Source organism: Chelonia mydas, chromosome 1, assembly GCF_015237465.2.
Source record: "Chelonia mydas isolate rCheMyd1 chromosome 1, rCheMyd1.pri.v2, whole genome shotgun sequence".
NCBI lineage: Eukaryota > Metazoa > Chordata > Testudines > Cheloniidae > Chelonia > Chelonia mydas.
The window spans coordinates 228,627,377-228,646,500 of record NC_057849.1 but is presented as its reverse complement, the minus strand read 5'-3'; the positions used below and the strand labels follow the sequence as shown (position 1 = coordinate 228,646,500).

At 41.9% G+C, this 19,124-nt stretch overlaps 1 protein-coding gene across 4 annotated transcripts in view; it reads right to left on the bottom strand.

Moving 5' to 3' along the window:
* ITPR2 (inositol 1,4,5-trisphosphate receptor type 2) overlaps positions 1 to 19,124 on the bottom strand; it is a 360,382-nt gene that overhangs the window by 170,002 nt on the left and 171,256 nt on the right. For all 4 annotated transcript variants that reach the window (XM_043538510.1, XM_037915324.2, XM_037915321.2 and 1 more), the window contains exons 27-32: positions 18,581 to 18,670; positions 18,342 to 18,467; positions 16,927 to 17,049; positions 14,922 to 15,122; positions 10,682 to 10,933; positions 3,243 to 3,368 (exon numbers count right to left, since the gene is read on the bottom strand). In XM_043538510.1, coding sequence (XP_043394445.1) covers positions 3,243 to 3,368; positions 10,682 to 10,933; positions 14,922 to 15,122; positions 16,927 to 17,049; positions 18,342 to 18,467; positions 18,581 to 18,670 — 918 coding nt within the window. The remainder of the gene's footprint in view (positions 1 to 3,242; positions 3,369 to 10,681; positions 10,934 to 14,921; positions 15,123 to 16,926; positions 17,050 to 18,341; positions 18,468 to 18,580; positions 18,671 to 19,124) is intronic.

Sequence of the window (19,124 nt, the reverse complement as noted above, 5' to 3'; positions counted from 1 at the left end):
CTAAATCCATTTGGATTTTCTTCTGCCTTTAATTAAGCGGCATGCCGATTTCTGCTGGAACCACTAGCTTTAAGGCTCAACATTCAGGATTCCAACAGGAATACAGGGAGCTGCATGGTGCTGGCATGGCGATTTTACCAACTGTCAAAACTAAAAACTGCAAAATGCTTTTAAGATTTCCCCCTCGCTTGTCTAAAAAAACACTGCTAGAAAGCCACTGAAGGGGTCCATCTTCCCCCACCACAGGTCCCATAACAGAGTGGCAATCCTATGATCCTCCCGCACCCCTTATTATCTCCCACCCTTTACTGGATCTTGAATCTGATAACAAAAACCAGGTCAACTTCTCAAATGGAAAAAGAAAGAAATCCAGCTGGAGGATACCTCTAGCCATCTTCCACCTTAGCGCTCTCTAACAACACAGACTCAGTTCCCAGAGTCACCACTGACAGGCAGTTGTAGCAACTAAAAGAAAAGCATTTCCCTCCCTCCCTCCAGCCCCCTTCCCTCCCACCAGTAGCAGCTCTTTTAGCTCACTGGAACATAGAGGATCAAAGGGTTCTTCTTTCTAACTCTTTTGAGAGCTGTCGTAATATCTTTTCATGAAGCTAAGAGCCTTCTGACAGTCCTGATGGCTACATAAAGCTGACATATTTGCAACATGTGGACACTGCCTCAGCCCCGAAAAGCAGATCTGAGCAAATACACCCAACATTCTAGAAGATTTGGTTACCCAGAGGGCCTGGCTGAAGCATGGAGCAGAAGAGAGCATTTCTGACATGCTCTTTTAGCTGAGGGGGGAAAAGAAAAGGATCTACTAACCAGGAAATGAAAAGGAACTAATTAGGCAGCTACCCAGAGGGCTCTGCAGGAGAGCAACACAAAAGTGCACTTTTGCGATTCTTTTTCAGAAAAAAAGGAGCATGTGTGCGTGCACACACAAAAAAGAATAAAGAGATGGTTGGTGGGCTGGGCAGCACAATGCATTAACAACACACTCACTATTCCCCTCTGAAAATCTGGAGTTTAATTTCTCTTATTAGAGGACTAAGTGCAAATGAGCTTGGTAGTGCCAAGCATCATACCTCTATATGATGTCCATACTGCTAAATCATTTGGCACAATTTAACGCGATCGGTGGTCTCTGCCAAGGAAAGTCTCTGGGTTGGAGTAGCAGAATGTGTAGGGAAGTGCCTCCCTATATATGTCTGCTTCTATAAAAATGGTCCTATTACAGAGATAAAGCGAAGAGAGGTTTGTGAATGCTCCTGCTGGAGGGTCAGAACTGCGCCATGTCAGATAAGAGCAACCCCTCTGGAGGAAGGGGATTAAACAGAAGAAAATGCTGCTGGCTGTAAGTCGGAGAGGTTAAAGCACAGAATCCCCTCCAACACGAATTCTGATCTTCATTCTCAACTGAGCCTGGATTGCCCAGAAGAGGCCTCACTGTAGGAACAGCTACAGAAACAAGACAGGTAGCAGCTGTGTAGGGTTTGCAGAGGTCTCATTACTGATGGCCTTCTCTAAAAGAGAAGTGCGCGCGCGCGCACACACACACACACTCGCATTATCCTGTTCCCTGAAACTCTTAGCAGAAAAATAAATAAATAAATCTCTATTTTTTTCTGCTTCACAGAGGTGAAGAGGCTCCAGCACCTATTGTACTGCAGAAATATCTGAACTTATTCTTCTCTAGGCTATAAATCGTGCTAACTACAGGAGTGTGCTATTTTCTGTGAAAGGTTTCAAAGAAACTATTTCATGAGGCACTATTACTTTGGTGTGAAAGCCCACCACAGAATTGAATTGCGATTCTTTCACCTCTTTTTTAATTTAAACTAAAGAAAACACAAGGAGTGAGAATTTAGTGCCATAAAATGTAGGGGACAAAGCCAGGCATCCAGTTTAGAGGTGTGCTGTAAAAGCAGAACAGCTCTCACCTCCAAACACTTGTTCAGCATCAGGGATTGAATCCATGGCTTTCAGCATTAAAAAGCATGGACCTCTACCACTTAAACTAAAGAAGTAACTCCATTAGCATTAGTAGTAGGCTCTTATACATATGCAGATCAATCTCTAGAAAGGGGACACGTAACCACACACTAAACCACTGGGTTACACAAGCTTCCCTATGTCTCTGCCAGTGCATCTTAATCTTCCTAAACTTGCAAAAACACCTGTTATTCTACCTCCTAGGCCTCTCGTAAGCAGAAACCATCAGTTATGACTGTTCCTAATGTAAATAAAATGGCAACTATGAGGACACCAAGGCTACGTCTACACAAAGACTTTTGTCAGTAAAATTTTGTCGGTCGGGGTGTGAAAACACCAACCGCATCTGACATATGTTTCACCGACAAAAGTGTCAGTGTGGACAGCGCTTTGTTGGCGGTACACGCTTTCCTGCCAACAAAGATCCACCCCCGATGAGTGGCGGTGGCTTAATTATGCTGGCAGAAGAGCTCTCTCCCTCCGGCACAGAGCGGCTACACAGGAGACCTTACAGTGGCACAGCTGGAGTGCTACATCAGTGCTGCTGTGCGTTCCGTAGTATAGACCCGGCCCAGGAAACTCCTTGAGGCGCCAAACCTAGGCTTCCATAATGCTTAGAGTACTAACTGACAGTGTCACATATAGCCTGATCCCATAGACTCTTTTAGGCAGTAAGAGCTAGGAGCTTGAAAACGTGCGGAACTATACTTGTCACTTTTGTCAAGAAGCCGCACATGAAAAAGGGCAGACTGTGATGGCAGGAGGGTAAGTCAGCTAGCTGGGGTGACCAGCCAAGGATATAGTCTCTTGCCCTGTGAGCCCTACCATCCTAAAAGAGCACAGAAGCGCCAAGGACAATTGCATTTTTAATAACCTGCATAACCATGTGCAATAAATGCTCCTAGACCCACCGTAATTTTGAAATTCATCTTGCTGATATACACTGAGTCTCTCACACCCACAACCCAGCCAAATCCAGTGTACACCTTTCTCTTAAAAAATAAAAAGAATCTCCAGGGTGGTGACGTGCCTTGTTAAAAGGATGGCAGTGTTTAAGATAAAACAGGTGAAATAATTATAAGAAAATTGTAATCGAAATTATGCACCATTAAAGAAGATTTCATTCATTTCATTCTCATGTATTTGAAAATATGGTTAATAGAACATATGAAGTTCAAGCAGAAAAGTTATCGCCCGTTCAGCTATCTTAAATGTGCATTCTATAATATGTAATGCATCATAAAGCTTACCCTTGCCATATCAACAAGGAAGTTCTCAAATAATTTCCAAATGTGGTTACTAGCATAGATTTCCTTCATTTCCACCTCAGTGTCCACATAACAGTGATTAACAAAGTTCACATATGCAATCTTCACCTGTAAGAGCAGCAAATATAAAAAACCTCATGAAAATGACAGTGAAAGCCATCAGCGTGTTAAATGTTTTAATGCAACTGTAATTTGACTTCTTTGTGCATATGTATTATGACACACTTGCCCAATGAAGTCTGTTGCAGAGCTAGGAATACAACTCAGAATTTCCTGCATCCTAATCTAGTGCTTTAAAATGAAAGGCAGAGTTGTTCTCTAGGAGAGTTGTGATGGGGCAGCTAACCCTCACTGGCAGAAAAGGGGTTAAAAGCAGCCCTAGGGAGGCTGTGTCAGAAGCAGCCAATCAAAGAAGGGCTGAAGGGAGCAGCCAAGCAGGCCCATATAAAAAGGGAGCTGCAGGGCAGAGGAAGGCAGTTCTCTCCTGGGAGCCCAGGGAGGAAGGACTATGCCTGTGAAGGGCTGAGAGAGTTGCCAGCACCCTGGACAGAGCAATGGTGCTAGCAGGGACCAGGAGAGAAAGAGACAGCTCCTTCTGGCTGCTGGAGTTTGCAAGCTGAGGCCCTGAGGCAAGGGAAAAGATGATGCTGGGGCCATGAGGAAGTGGCCAGACAATTTGCTGCAGTTGCCACTAAGGGAACTGGCTGAACAGTGGACTGCAGGTCCCCCCAAAGTGGGGAGCACAGTGTGTGGCATGGCCAGGGGGCTGTGTTGCTGAAGAGGATGCCGCAGTCCTTGGAGAGACATGGGTTCTAGAACAGGAATGATGGCGGTGAGGCAACACCTGAAGAGGGAGCGTTAACATGCAGAGCTAATTCCCAGACAGGCAGCAGAAGGTGCCACAGTGGTGAGTGAACCCTGTTACAAGTTTCGTCAGAAAAATGGAAGCATGAAGCTGGCATCTGAGTCTCTACATTGACCCCACCTACATAAGAACGGTCATACTGGGTCAGACCAATGGGTCCATCTAGCCCTGTAGCCTGTCTTCTGACAGTGGCCAGGGCCAGATGTTTCAAAGGGAATGAACAGAACAAGGCAATCATCAAGTGATCCATCCCCTGTCTTTAGGGTGACCAGACAGCAAGTGTGAAAAATCGGGACAGAGGGTGGGGGGATAATAGGCACCTATATAAGACAAAGCCCCAAATATCGGGACTGTCCCTATAAAATCGGGACATCTGGTCACCCTACCTGTAATCCAGTCCCAGCATCTGGCAGTCAGAGGCTTCGGGACATGCAGAGCATGGGGTTACATCCCTGACCATCTTGGCTAATAGTCATTGATGGACCTATCCTCCATAAACTTATCTAATTCCTTTTTGAACCAGTTATACTTTTGGCCTTCACAACTTCCCCTGGCAACGAATTCCAAAGATTGGCTGCCCTGTGTGAAGAAGTACTTCCTTTTGTTTGTTTTAAACCTGCTGCCTATTAATTTCACTGAATGACTGCTGGTTCTTGTGTTACGTGAAGGGGTAAATAACACTTCCATGTTCACCTTCTCCACACCATCATGATTTTACAGACCTGTACCATATCCCCCCTTCGTTGTCTCTTTTCCAAGCTGACTAGTCAGTCTTTTTAATCTCTCCTCATAAGGAAGCTGTTCTATTAATCATTTTTGTTGCCCATCTCTGTACCTTTTCCATTTCTAATACTTTTTTTTTAAAATGGGGCAACCAGAACTGCATACACTATTCAAGGTGTGGGTGCACTATGGATTTATATGGTGGCATTATGATATTTACTGTCTTCTTATCTATCCTTTCCCAGTGGCTTCTAACATTCTGTTCGCTTTTTTAATTGCTGCTGTACATTGAGCGGATGTTTTCAGAGCACAATCCATGATGACTTCAAGATCTCTTTCTTGAGCGGCAACAGCTAATTTAGACCCCATGGTTTTGTAGGTATAGTTGGGATTATGTTTTCCAATTGCATTACTTTGCATTTATCAATATTGAATTTCATCTACCTCATAGCACTCAATGTTGGAGGCAGCAATGGAGTGGCCAGGTTTCAGAGTAGCAGCCGTGTTAGTCTGTATTCGCAAAAAGAAAAGGAGTACCTGTGGCACCCTAGAGACTAACAAATTTATTTGAGCATAAGCTTTCGTGAACTACAGCTCACTTCATCGGATGCATTCAGTGGAAAATACAGTGGGGAGATTTATATACATAGAGAACATGAAACAATGGGTGTTACCATACACACTGTAAGGAGAGTGATCACTTAAGATGAGCTAATACCAGCAGGAGAGCGGGGGGGGGGGGGGTGGGGGTGGGGGGGGAGGGAAGAAAACCTTTTGTAGTGATAATCAAGGTGGGCCATTTCCAGCAGTTGACAAGGACGTCTGAGGAACAGTGGGGATTGAAGTGTTCTCCGACTGGTTTTTGAATGTTATAAGTCTTGACATCTGATTTGTGTCCATTTATTCTTTTACGTAGAGACTGTCCAGTTTGACACTTCAATCTCTCTGGTCACTCGATTACAGACCTAAAAGTCGCAATATTACAACAAAAAGACTTCAAAAACAGACTCCAACGAGAGACTGCTGAATTGGAATTAATTTGCAAACTGGATACAATTAACTTAGGCTTGAATAGAGACTGAGAGTGGATGGGTCATTACACAAAGTAAAACTATTTCCCCATGTTTATTCCCCTTCCCCTCCCCCACACTGTTCCTCAGACGTTCTTGTCAACTGCTGGAAATGGCCCACCTTGATTATCACTACAAAAGATTTTCTTCCCCCGACCCCCTGCTCTCCTGCTGGTATTAGCTCATCTTAAGTGATCACTCTCCTTACAGTGTGTATGATAACACCCATTGTTTCATGTTCTCTGTGTATATAAATCTCCCCACTGTATTTTCCACTGAATGCATCCAATGAAGTGAGCTGTAGCTCACGAAAGCTTATGCTCAAATAAATTTGTTAGTCTCTAAGGTGCCACAAGTACTCCTTTTCTTAATGGAGTGGCCAGAGCACAGAGTATTTCAGCAATTCTGGGCTATGGAGAAGCCCATAAGCAACTAGGTAACACTGCTCTAAGCTAGGGCTGCTAACAGCTCTAGCTTATACTGGTGTCTTGGCTGGCCCCTTAAACAGCCCATAATCTGGGATGCACAAAAGTAACTTAAAGCCCTGCTGCACACTCCATGCTATATAGCTTAGGGGAGGCAGTACTGAATATGGTCCCAGATTCTATAGCCAGCTTTGCTAGAAGTGTCCTTGTGCAACCTCGCAGTTACCTCAGCTGTAAAATGGTGGAATGATACTTGCCTGCTCCCAAAGAGTTATTAAGCCTGGCTCAATAAAAAAAAAAAAACAGGAGTGTAAAATACATATAATTATTGCCACCAGTCAGGAGAAGAAATAAGACTAACTCAGGCTCCTCCTGGTCCACAGCACATCTCACCTAGGCCAAAGGAGAGGGTGGCAGCTGCAGCTGTTATTGCTGCATAATCCTGCCAACTGGAACTCTAGCTCCGTGCCTGGAACGTGCTCATGCACCTGGCATGTTAGGGAGATTTGTAGAGCTGGAGCATTCTCAGTGCAGATGAAATGTTAGAGGTTTGCCACTAAAATCTCTACTGAGCGTTATCAAGTGGCGATTTTCAGAGGCTTCTGACTGCCAAATCTGGGTGTATTTTCATGGGGACAACAAAAGGCATATTTCTGATGACAGGATCGTTGCTGGTTAAATTCAAGCTCCTGCTCCAAATCCTGAAGGCAGCAGAGCACTTCAAAGAAACAGCTGGAAAAATTTACCAGTGGCAAAACCATCTAATTTTCCCTTAGGCAGTTAAGCCACTTTTGCTGAAACTACCAAAACAACTGCAGCCTGAGGTAGAGCACAAAGATGGAAAATTTCTATTCTTATGACAAGTTTGGCAAAGATACAAGGAACTTAAAATGGGAACTATTAATTGCAAAAGTGTTGGGCAGCCTTAATAATAGGGGTCTCTACCAGATCATCCCTGTAACACTAAATGGAGACTCAAAATCTAGGCAGATTAAATACAAGAGACCCTAGAGCTTTAGTGTCTTTGGAATTTGCAGAGAAGGAAACTTTGTAGGGCCATTTCACAGAAGGTTCAGTCTGCTATTTGCAGATAGCCATGCCACCTTCCCTGCTTTCTCTTTTCAACTCTTTCTGGTTCTGTATTCTCCTCTAATGCTCCCAGTCTGCATGCAACGTAGTAACAGGACTACAGTGTTGGGAATTTAGCAAAGTGGTTGACTGCTCACAATAACACAGGATAGATGCTCCCCTTTCCGTACAACTAACTCAATATATTAAGTTATTTATATAAGACCATTATTTACAAGGCATTCTGCAGAGAGATTACAACCATCTCCCAAAAGCCTACAGTCTAAGTCAGGACAAATAGGACAAGGTAACAGACACCAGTTTAGACAAGGGAGGATGTGGGGATTATTAATAAAGAGAAGATGGAAGGGACTGCTTATGTCTCAAGGGGGAGAGCTGAAGAAGAAAGGGTGATTGGCAGAGGAAGAGATGAAGAGCAATAAGGTGAGAAGACTGGGAAGAGTAATAGAAGCAAGAAAGGAAATAGGTGGAAAGGACAGCAGAAATGTCTTTGGAGGCAAAATTACATACAGCCTTGCAGGTGAGGAACAGAAGCACAAACGAGATGCAGAAAGCTGGGAAGCCAATGCAGAATTTGAAGAAGAGTAAAGGGCAAATGATGTCAGCAGTAGCATTGTGGACTGACTGAAATGTGCCAGCTGATGTGCCGAATAGCCAAAGAGGAGGTTGCAGTGATAAAGAAAAGAGAGGACCTGAGAATGATGCGGGGACAAAGGGAAAAGGGGTAGATTTGGGTGATGTTAAAAAGGAAGAAATGACAGGATTGGGAGCAGGTACAAGAGGATTCCGAGGAGAGTAGAGACTAGACAAAGGCTGCAGGCCTAAGAGACAGAATGAATAGTAGAATTGCAAGAGAGGGAAAAGAAATGTGTTAGGAGGAAAGCTAAGCCCAGTTTGGAGAGAAGGACTTTGAGATGGCAACTGGACATCCAGCACACGTGAAAGTTATCTTCAGGCATTTGAAGGCCTGCAGGTCTCTGGGCCCAGTGAAAGCTTGGAGTTTTACAGAGGATGCCAGTTATAGAGGCTGTGACCTTTGAGAAGTTTGGAATAAAACTCCAGTAAAAGTTGGCAAACCCCATGAACCTTTGGATCTTTCGGATGCTCCAGGATTTGGCCCAGTCCTGAACTGCAGATACTTTCTGAGGGTACATCAGCTGACAGGCTGAACCCCAAAAATTCAACGTAAGTGCTGTAGCTTGCTCCTGCAAGGAACCATTTCCCATCTGCAGCTGTTGTATTTTGTCCCTCAATTTCTGGTTTTCTGCTTGGAAGGCAACAATCTACTCCTGTGGACTCACAGGGCCCTGGAGCGATGGCAAGGTGAGAACCCCCGCGATGTCCATACTCAGTCCAGGGATTCAATGATAAGTCTCAGAGGAGACTGAGGTTGGTCTGAGCAAGTTGTCAGGGCCCCTAACATGGGTGATCTGACCTAGTGGTCTGAGCCAGGAGTAATGTCCAGGTTAGGATAATGCCAAGGATCAAAGCCAGAGCGAGAAAGCAGAAACCAGGAACAAGGCTTGGAACTTGGTCTCAGAGGTCTGGGCAGCAACAAGCTTAGTGTCTAGTTGCTCAGACAAGGGATGGGACAGGAACAGGAAGCTTTACACCCAGCGGAGTCCAATCAACATTTTGCTGTTAGTCATCTGACCCTACTGAGTCAGCTTCTGGTGGTGGGGTATTAGCAGCAGTTCCCTCCTTAGCCCATGCAGTGTGGTGGTGCAGAAGGTAAAGCTCCCGCACAGCAACTCTGTGGGCTTGAGTTTGAAGTCTACAGTGCCTGACAGAAAGGCTACTCGAGATGTAAGACTGGACAGACAGGGTTAAGTCAGGGTACAATCAACAGGGTGATTGCCAAGAGGGAAGAGTAAGGGACGGAGTAAAGAACCATGAGGGATCATCAGAAGAGGAAGAGGGAAGGATGAGGAGCCATTAAAGGAAACGATGAAGAAGCCATCAGCAAAGAGAGAAGAGGGAGAAGCAGAGGCATGGAAGCCAAGTCCAGACAAAAAATGAGAGAGTGACCACGTTGAAGGTAATAGCCATGTTAAGGAAAATAAGGGTAGAGAAATGGCCCTTTCATATATTCAGGAGGTGAATGTGCATATATGTATTATATACAAAAAACCCTAGATTAAAAGAATGTTAATACAGTAAATAAGGCCTACGGCCACATATTAAACAATGAGGATAAAAGAAAATATGGAAGAGCTGCTCATTAAATGAGCACTGTCTATCCTGTTCCCTGAATAAGACAGGGGGTCTTGTGGAAAAAATTGTATGTGATCATGTGAAATTTGTATCATAATCCATAACGCACAAGAGGGCCAAATTAAGGTTGCACAGGCAGCCTTAATTCTGGCATTTTCTAATTTTTGAATGTTTGGCTTTTCATTCTTAATGTTCTTTTAACATACTTTGCACGTAACATACATATAATATATTTTTAAATTTTCAACAGTCCAAAGTAGGGATAATAGACAATAAATTTAAATGCAGTAAACAGAAAAGCTGGGGTTTTTTCTTAAACTAATGGCACTAATTTAAATAAATGTACATATTTTCAACCAAGAAAATATTTTATTGTGATAAGGATGACCACAAAGTACGATGTGCTTCTTTATTGTCAAATTACCTGATCCTGTAAAAAGATCAGAGATTCCCAGTCCCCAACTGATAACTCATGAGCCAACGGCTGCGCAAAGTCCCACTGACTTCATCGACCAAAGTGCAGAGTCTGAGCCAGCTCCTGCTGAATTATGAAACATAGGTGCTGGAAATAGGGGTGCTGTCACACCCCCTGGCTTGAAGTGGTTTCTATTATATACAGGGTTTACAGTTTAGTTCACAGCACTGCTGAACTATGCTTGGCAGTGTTTGCAGGACTGAGCCTGTACTTGCTGTGAATAAAGGCACTTGAAACCCTTGGTGAAATCCTGGCCCCACTGAGGCAAAACTCCCATTGACTTCAACAGGGACAGGATTTCACCTCATACCTTCCAACTCATGCAGTGGAGATATTTTAGCATGGCAAACTCAATCATCATCGTATTGTTTCATTTAACAGTTTACTTCTGGAAAATGTTCTGATTTACTCTCTCATTTGTGCAGCTTAACAAACAGCACAGGTGAACTGGTACGACTGCTTTCTGGACAAACATTCAACCTATTTGTTTTTAGAAGCTCTGCAAATGTTTTTCTCTTTATAATAATTCTTCAGTTGCTGCATTGTCTAGTCAGGCTTACCTCTGGTATGCAGTCATCATGGGTTACCACTCTCACTATGTCATCCAACGGCAGGAGTGAATTGCACTTGATCTCCGTATATACATTCTTTCCTTCTGTACATGCTGCTAGCAGTTCTACAAGCGTGACGTGGTAGGCTAAGGGTCCACTCTCATCCGCTCGGTCTCGCTCTGAGCACATCATTTGTAGGAGGACTGGAAATGATGCTCGATCGTTATAAAATATCAACACATCTTCACCTCCATTTATCAGCTGAAATGACAGTACAAAAGTCTGCCCAACTGTTCAAGTGTCCCACATCGTGTTCACTTTCTAATGATTCGTTCTGTTTCGCAATGTGCAAAATTGCTCTCTGATTATATACAGAGCACTAGCAAAAATAGAATACGGCTAACTGAGCGTACGTTATCTCAGTTGCATACCTGCAAATCTGGAATAACTCCACTGAAGTCAGTTGATGCAGAGTGAAATTCAACAGAGAGTTACTCCAGATTTCTGTCTATGCCTACATTTATCTTAGTATGTATACCGCTCCCATCGGAATACCCAAGCGCCACTTAAACATTAATTAATGTAACCTCAACACTGATGTGAGATTGGGAAGTATTATTATCCCCATTTCCTAGATGGGGAACTGAGGCACAGATTAAATGGCATACCCAAGCTCACACAGCAAGTCGGTGGCAAATACAAGAACTGAATCTGGGTCTTCTGTGTCCCAGGCCAGTGCCTTAAACACATAACTATCCTTCCCTTCTCTATGTACTAGAGACCATCTGTATCCTAGTATTGTTAACGTAAGGCCAGTGATTCCTTTTAAAAGAAAAAAAAAGGCTGCAGCTATAGATATCTGAGATGTGAGTAATAGGAGTAACTCATTCATCCTGGAGGGCTCAGACATGCCAGTTAGACACATCCCAGAGCCCAGGTACATGTGGTACAACAACATGCTGGTGGATCTCAGGGAAAAGTTTTGTCCCAAGTAGACAGAGTTCTTCTCTGAGCTCTCCCAGGGCATTCAATATACCTGCTGCTACATCCCTTGAGGGCTTGCAGCTTACTCCCTCTACTGTGCCAGTGCTACTTAGCAAGCTGGCACAGAGTGCATACATGGCCATAGCCCTGCATTTTCCCCATCCTCTCTGGGATATAGTGCACTCTTACGGAAGAGGCAGTTCTTATGCATCCCCAAGTGCAAGGGTGGCAATTGTACCTGGTAGAGCTGCCTGAAATTTTTCATTTGACATTTTTTGCACATGGCAGGGATGAAAAATAGGCTCTTTGGAAAGAGAAAACTTTAATGAAAAAGTTTTGTGGTTTTTTGTTTTTTTTTTTAAATTTTCCAGTTTTTCATCAAAACTGGAAAATTTCAAAATTTGAAGTTCAGAATCTTCTGAATTTTGTTTTTTCTCTTTTAGCCATTGAATGCAACAGAATTAATGTTGTCTAGGGTTTTTTCCCCCACCCATTTTTTTTCTCCCCACCCCCTTTTGCCACATCTTTAGTTTTCCAAAACTGAAAAAGTTTAGAAAACTTTCTAACTTTTCCAAAACCGAAAAAGTTTAGAAAACTTCTTCAGTTTTGGAAAAGTTAGAATGAGAAAAGGAAAAATGATAAAGTTGGGGGGAAGTAATAACCCAAACATCATTTATTTTATTGTTCTAAGTGACAAAAATGAAAAAGGAAGGAGAAATGGGGGAATCAAAATTCAAAAATGTGAAATTTTGACTTTTTTTCAAAAAATAATTCACAAAATAATTAAGAAATTGTTCCATATCAAATCCTGCAAGAGGGAAACAACTTTGAAATTTTTCATGAGAATATTTTTCCATATTTCAGCCAAATCTAGTATCTGGCCCTGACACAGATTCCTTCATGCTGCCCCATTTAAGAGCCAGACATCACCTGGCCCAGAGTCACTTCCTAAAATGTGCCTTGAATGCAGTATATCCCCTAAACTGTATACAGAATGATCAGTTGCTGAAAAATTAGATTAATTTATTGAATGCACGAAACAAGATGTTGGATAAGGCAATGGAATACAGAGCTACTTGTTTTGTGACCATGAGGGAACTTTCAATGTGAAGACATGAACACACACAAAAGAGAGGGTGCTGCATCAGCAACTATAGTACAAGTGGAACAAAATGATCATCATAAAGGTAATGGAAGCAGAAAAGTATCTTATTTTCCAAATTACCCACCCAACTATTTCCCCTCCAGTTTAAAGGTGACCTGCAAATGGAACCAAACATTGATCCAAGCATAAAATTATAATTTGAATGTCCTCACTAAAGAAACTCTAAGAAGCCTCCAGCGTAAGGTCAGATAAAATTCCCACTCACAGTTGTGACTGAGAAAATGCTGCAGCATTTTGTCCTATATGAGTAAGTCACAACTAAGCAGTTAAGAAGTCTAGGTAAACATCAACAAGGATGATCAGTTTTGGATTAGCTGTTGACATTCTGCAATGCACTTCATTCTGGAACACAAGACATACTAGAAAGCTCTATTGTTCCACTGATTGGGTCAAAGGGCCCTAAATAAGTCCTGTTTTCTCTTTTGTAATAATGTTTGCGCTGATATGGCAATCTTTCATCCAAGAACCTCAAAGCACTTCCCTAACAGTAGCCTCTCAGGAGTCTTTGAGCTAGGTAAATATCATTACATCCTTTTTACAGATGGGGAGACAAGCATAGGAAGATAAGTCATTTGCCTAAAATCACAATGGTCCTCTTTCTACCCCCTCATCAAAATGGTTCCTTTCTTGCTAATTCCTCAAGGAATTGTGATCCAAATGTCAGAGCTAAGTTCTTTTCATCATGCAATCAGTCTGAAGAAGTAATACGGCAATACCTCTCTTCACTAACAAAATGTATTTAAATTGAAAAAAAAAAAAAAAAGAAAAAAAACTGTATGGTAAGAAGCTCAAAACCTATATGATACAGAGTGTAGGAGGGAAGGAACTCTAAAAGCGTTAATGCATAAGAATTGTTTGAATTACGTAAAGCAAAGGTTTGCAATTGATATTACATGTTAGAACTCTTCAGTCAAATTGAAAAAGTTGAAATGGAATTAATTAAAGGTTATCCATGTAGGATGAAGTTTTTTTTTCTTAATTAGAAAATTTTCTTCTTTATTGCTGTGAAGAGAATTTTCTGTACATCTCAGCTCTGCTTAAATCAGGACTATTGCTCATCTCTGTTTTCTTCCTCGAGTTTCTTTTCCCAAAAGGAAAAAAAAATTGCAAAGGAATGAAAATAATACTTGGGCCCTGATCTTATCAACACTTAAGCTCATATGTAATTTTACTCACATGGAGTAGTCTCATTGAAGTTAATGAAGTTCACATAATTACAATTAGATGCATGAATAAGTGTGTGAAGAGCTGGGCAGATGGAGTCGGGCAAACCCCTACACCCTGACCCCACTCCCCGGCAGGAGAGCCAGGCACGCAGAGCGGGGCAAGCCTCCACACCCTGACCCTGCTCCCCAGTGGGAGCATGGAGGGGCGGGAGGGACTGCAGGCAGAAGGGGTAGGAAGGGCCCCCACTTGCTCTGGCTCAGGACCCCACAAAACCCTAATCCACCCGTGTGTACCAAATCGTGCTCCCATGTGAAGTCAAATTGGTGTTTTCCTACTAACTTCAATGGCATAAAGCTTTGGCCCTCAGAGAGCTGGTCTATGCAGTGAAATTTACCAGGCCAAATTCTGAACTCCATTACTCTGGGTAAATCCACAGTAACTCCACTGACTTCAGCAGAGTTGCTCCAGAATGACACCAATGGAACGGAGATCAGAATCTGGCCTTTGGGATTGTAATGCGGTTCCATAAAATGATCATAACAAAGTTTGGATGAATCTATGTAAGCAGAAACACGTTTTGTTATAATGCAGTGTCACAAAATGGTAAATTTTCCTAGGTAGAAGGGATACAGTGCAGGAGAATGAAGGTCTGAGTATGGAGTTCAAATATTTCTCTGTTGCAAGTCCCAGAACTAGAACTCTGCATACCATCACAGTAGCTCTTGCATTTTACGGCTAGTACTGATACAGATGGCCTTTCTAAATTAGATTTAACTCAAAAATATGTACACTAAAATATTCATTATTCATGGTAACATTTAAAATTCTAAACCTATAATGCCAGCACGTTTCATTGGCATTAACAGCAGAGAAAAGCAACCTCAGAATATTAGTATGTGTGTTAAACAGATATAACATGAACAGTCAACCTACCTCTGTCATTACCATATCCTGGCATTTCTTCACATATTTGCCATCTGCTTTTACAATTGTCTGCAGAAAACGCAGGTACTCCACATGTCGGCCATGTGTCTCTACGCAGTGTACGAAGTGCTGCACTACTCTCTCGCTAATTTCATTGCACAGATGGTAATTGTTCATAAAGGTGTGCCGCATGGTTTCAGCTTCAAGCAGCTAAACAGATTTAAATCAGACAGCCTCATCAGAATGGCAGAGCTAGTTTATATAATGTCCTGAGAACGGATACTGGAAGAGGGGATCAGAAGTCTCCAGGTCAGAGTAAGGGCACACTGAAAGGGCATCATGGCCAATCCCCAACATGTGCCTGTTCAAGGGGTAAATAGAAGCTTTAGGGACTGATTCTCATTTATATTGGTGTTCCTTTAGCCTACTTTTCCAAAGTGCAAAAAGGCCTAAAATTGTCACAAACTAAATTCATACCCACTTTTAAGGACCTATATGCTGCTAGAGCACTGTAAAGGGACTTTAGGATAACTGAGCTCTTAGTCTCCAGGACTCTCAGCCCAGCACCCTTCACCAGCACTAAATCCACACCAAAAATAAAAAAAATAATGGACCATATTAATTCTAGAGGGATGTACTTAGGCCATTATGGTCGGTCAAGATTCTGGACTTCTAATATGATTATATTATTTCTAACGAAAGTGGGTTTTGCTTAACAGGCCGCTCAACCAGTAAGCTGAAAAGATCCTGGCTCTCAATGACAATGCATGGCTCACTAACAATAAATGAAACAAATCAAAAATCTGTGGGATAGATGGGAAGAGGAGACTGACTAAAAGGGAAGGGAAGTGAATTAATACCACACTTTTCACATCTTAGCCTTTCTAAACAAGAGGTCAAGTTTTGGGTTAGTTGAAGGAGGATGACACACAGGTAATATTGATTAGTTAATAAATAAATAAAATGACCAACAACAACAATAATAATAATAATAATTTGTATTACCATAATGCCCAGGGGCCCCAATCATAGATCAGGACACTGCTAGGCACAGTACAAACACAAAATAAAAAAAATAAATTAAAAAAAAGACAGTCCCTGCCCCAAGAAGCTTATCACTGAAGTATAAAACAAAGAGATTGATACAGATAGACCGAGGAGTACAACAAAACAATACCGGTCACCATGATAGGCTGTAGTCCCAGCACACTAACAATCTAACCCACATCGTCTTTTGTCGGCATCTTGGCAAAGGGAAGATTTGAGGAGGGGTTGGCAGGCGGAGAATGAGGTAGCTTTGAGGATGTTTATGGGAAGTGCCTCCCATGGGAGAAAGCACAAAGGTGCTTGTTTGAAGATGTACCACGCTGGGCAGTGGAGGCTGACATCCTGGGCTGAGTGGAAGTGAGCATCAACAGCGCGATAGCAAATGAGAAACGATAGGCAGGGTGGGGATTGATTATGAAGGGACTTGAAAGTGAAGACAAGTAGTTTATGATACCAAAGAGAAGGGAGATACAGTGGAGGGATATAAAAACAGGGGGGGACATGGTCAAAGTGACAGGCTAGGAAAATGATCTTGGTGGCAGCAGCATTCTGAATGTAGGAGTAAAATACTATGGGCTTGATTTGATCTCATTCACACTGCTTTACATCACAGTAGCTCCACTGATTTCACTGGAGTTACTCCTAATTTACAGAGGTGTAAGTGAGATCAGAATCAAGCCCACATGTGTGATACTCTGTCTTGACAATGAGACATCATGCTTGCAGATAATGGTGGGTAAATTATAAATGCAATTTTGCTTTCCACTTTCAGAAATGGATCTCTTTAGAAGCAATGACAAAGAATCGTAACAGGAAAAAGGAAAGAAGGAAGGAAGGAGGAAAGGGAGAGAGAAAATTAATGGAGAAGAAACAAAAGAAACCAATTATGTACTTATTTGGCAATACATGTCAGTGAATCAAAATCAGCTTAATCTATTTTAAACAATAAATCACATGAAATACTTACACCAGGAGTTAAGAACAAATTGAGGTTTTTGTGGAGGAGAACTTGATTCTGAGGATTTCCTCGACAGAAATTCTGAAGGAAAGTGTGGGCTAGATTCATGACTTCATTCATCTTTTCATCGGTCTACAGATAAAAACATCAAACACAACAAAAGGGGGAAAAATAAAACATTTGCTAAAACTCCACAACACAATTTGATCAGTAATGTGCCAATTCTGTTCCAATTTCCTGTGCCTTCCAAAGATGGCAACTTGCCCTCTAGCAAGAATGGCTGAACCCACTTTTCTCCAGAGCTCATCAATGGCTCCTTCTTCAGTGAATCACCACAGCGTGACATGAAGTGCTGCATTCCCAGTGCTCCTGTCTGCCCTTTTTTGCCCAGGCTGTTGACTCGGTTTTATTTTGGCTCTACCACTAAATAATATAATAAACAGAGTACATCAAAGATAATAAAGCTAAGGACAAGGTTTTCGTATGAGTGCCTAAATTTAGGCTCTTACTTCCATATTTAGGCTCCTATCAAGTGGTCTGATTTTCAAAAGTACTGTGCATCCCATAGCTCCCACTGACTTTTGAAAATCAGACCAATTAGGTGCTTAAATATACATTTAGGTGACTAGATTTAGGCACCTAGTTTCTACACTCTTAGAATAACACATTAACAAGCATGTAGTGAGCCATTCTATGACGAAGTGTTACAGCTAACTATTCTACTGAAGAGAACTGAACCCAGTGTCAAAGTCGGAACAGCAGATTATCAAATTCAGGATAATGTAAATGGAGATCACAAATGGATTCATGTCTTTTTTCAGTGCTTACTACAGATGGATGCACCTAATTTTCAAACAAGGGCTCCTGAAAAGGACATCTAGATCCTTCATTTTGGTGGTCAGATCAGTAAATCGGGGCCAAATCATGCTATCCTTTCTCAGGCAAAACTCTGGAGTTTAGCAAGAGTAGAGACTTCATAAGGATTACATGGTTTGGTCCTGAGACATATAAATGCCCATGTTATGTACGTACAGTACCAATCTCAGCACCCATATCTGTGCATCCCACTGTAGGGTTCCATTCAGTCAATGCCTGTCCCTTCTCCCCCAAAGTGACTGCAGTAGTACAGGGTCTCTTATTCAAAGTATGAGAAGACACCACCTTTATTTTGAATACCTGAGGTGATGAATATTCATGTTTTCAATTATGTCCTCAGTATTTCCGCACCCACGCTTAAAAATTCAGCTCAGCTTCCTTATTGTCAAAGTAGAGAATTAGGATATCATGATTTTGGGTCTGCTCCAAAGCCCACTGAAGTCAATGGAAATCTTTCCAGTGATTTCAAAAGGCTTTGTATCAGGTCTTTTTAGGACTGTCCAATCAGTGACTTCATGTACTTTACTATAAGTAATAATTAGTCTAACCTTTTCATAGGGTATCTGCAGAAGGTCCAGCACCACCGAGTGAGCTCCCATATTTTTCAGCAATCGCTGCTGTTGATTCCGACATTTTTTATTCTGGACACAGAGTTTGCTGAGTCTAATCAAAATCTGGAAGATAAAAAAAAAAACCCGAAGCCTCCCACAAAATTCAAATGTAAAGGATATAATGTGTCATAATAACAAATATGAATCTACTACACCTTATTTGTACGTATACAAACCTCCTTAACAATGTTGTAATTATTACTCTTATTGCTGTCAATCTGAGGGTTTTTGGTCCCATCTTGCACTGGGCTTAACATATTCGCTTCCTATAATTTAAACACAACCACAAATGGTTTTTAGTGCAACTGACTGAATATCAGCGAACTGTTTTTAACAACAACAAATAAAGAAGAGGAGCAACAATAACAGGTATGAGCAAAATGGAAGTATAGAGAAGAGAAATGATGGTCCAAAGGCTATGATGCAAGCCTGGGACTCGGGAGATCTGGGTTTAATTCCTTCTTCTGCCACAAACTTCGTGTGTTATGTTTGGACAATTTACTTTGTCTCATTTCCTCATAATAATAGCACTTCCCTACTTCATAGGCGTGTTATGAGGTTAAACGTAATAAAGGTTGTAAAATGCTTAAATGAGATAGCAATGGAAGTCATGAGTACCTTAGATAGATAGTATTTGGTCCAAGCCTATCTCTAATGGACCTGGAAAGATTACAAACTGAAATTAAGTGAGTAACACAGCAGATCTGGAGAATAAGATGA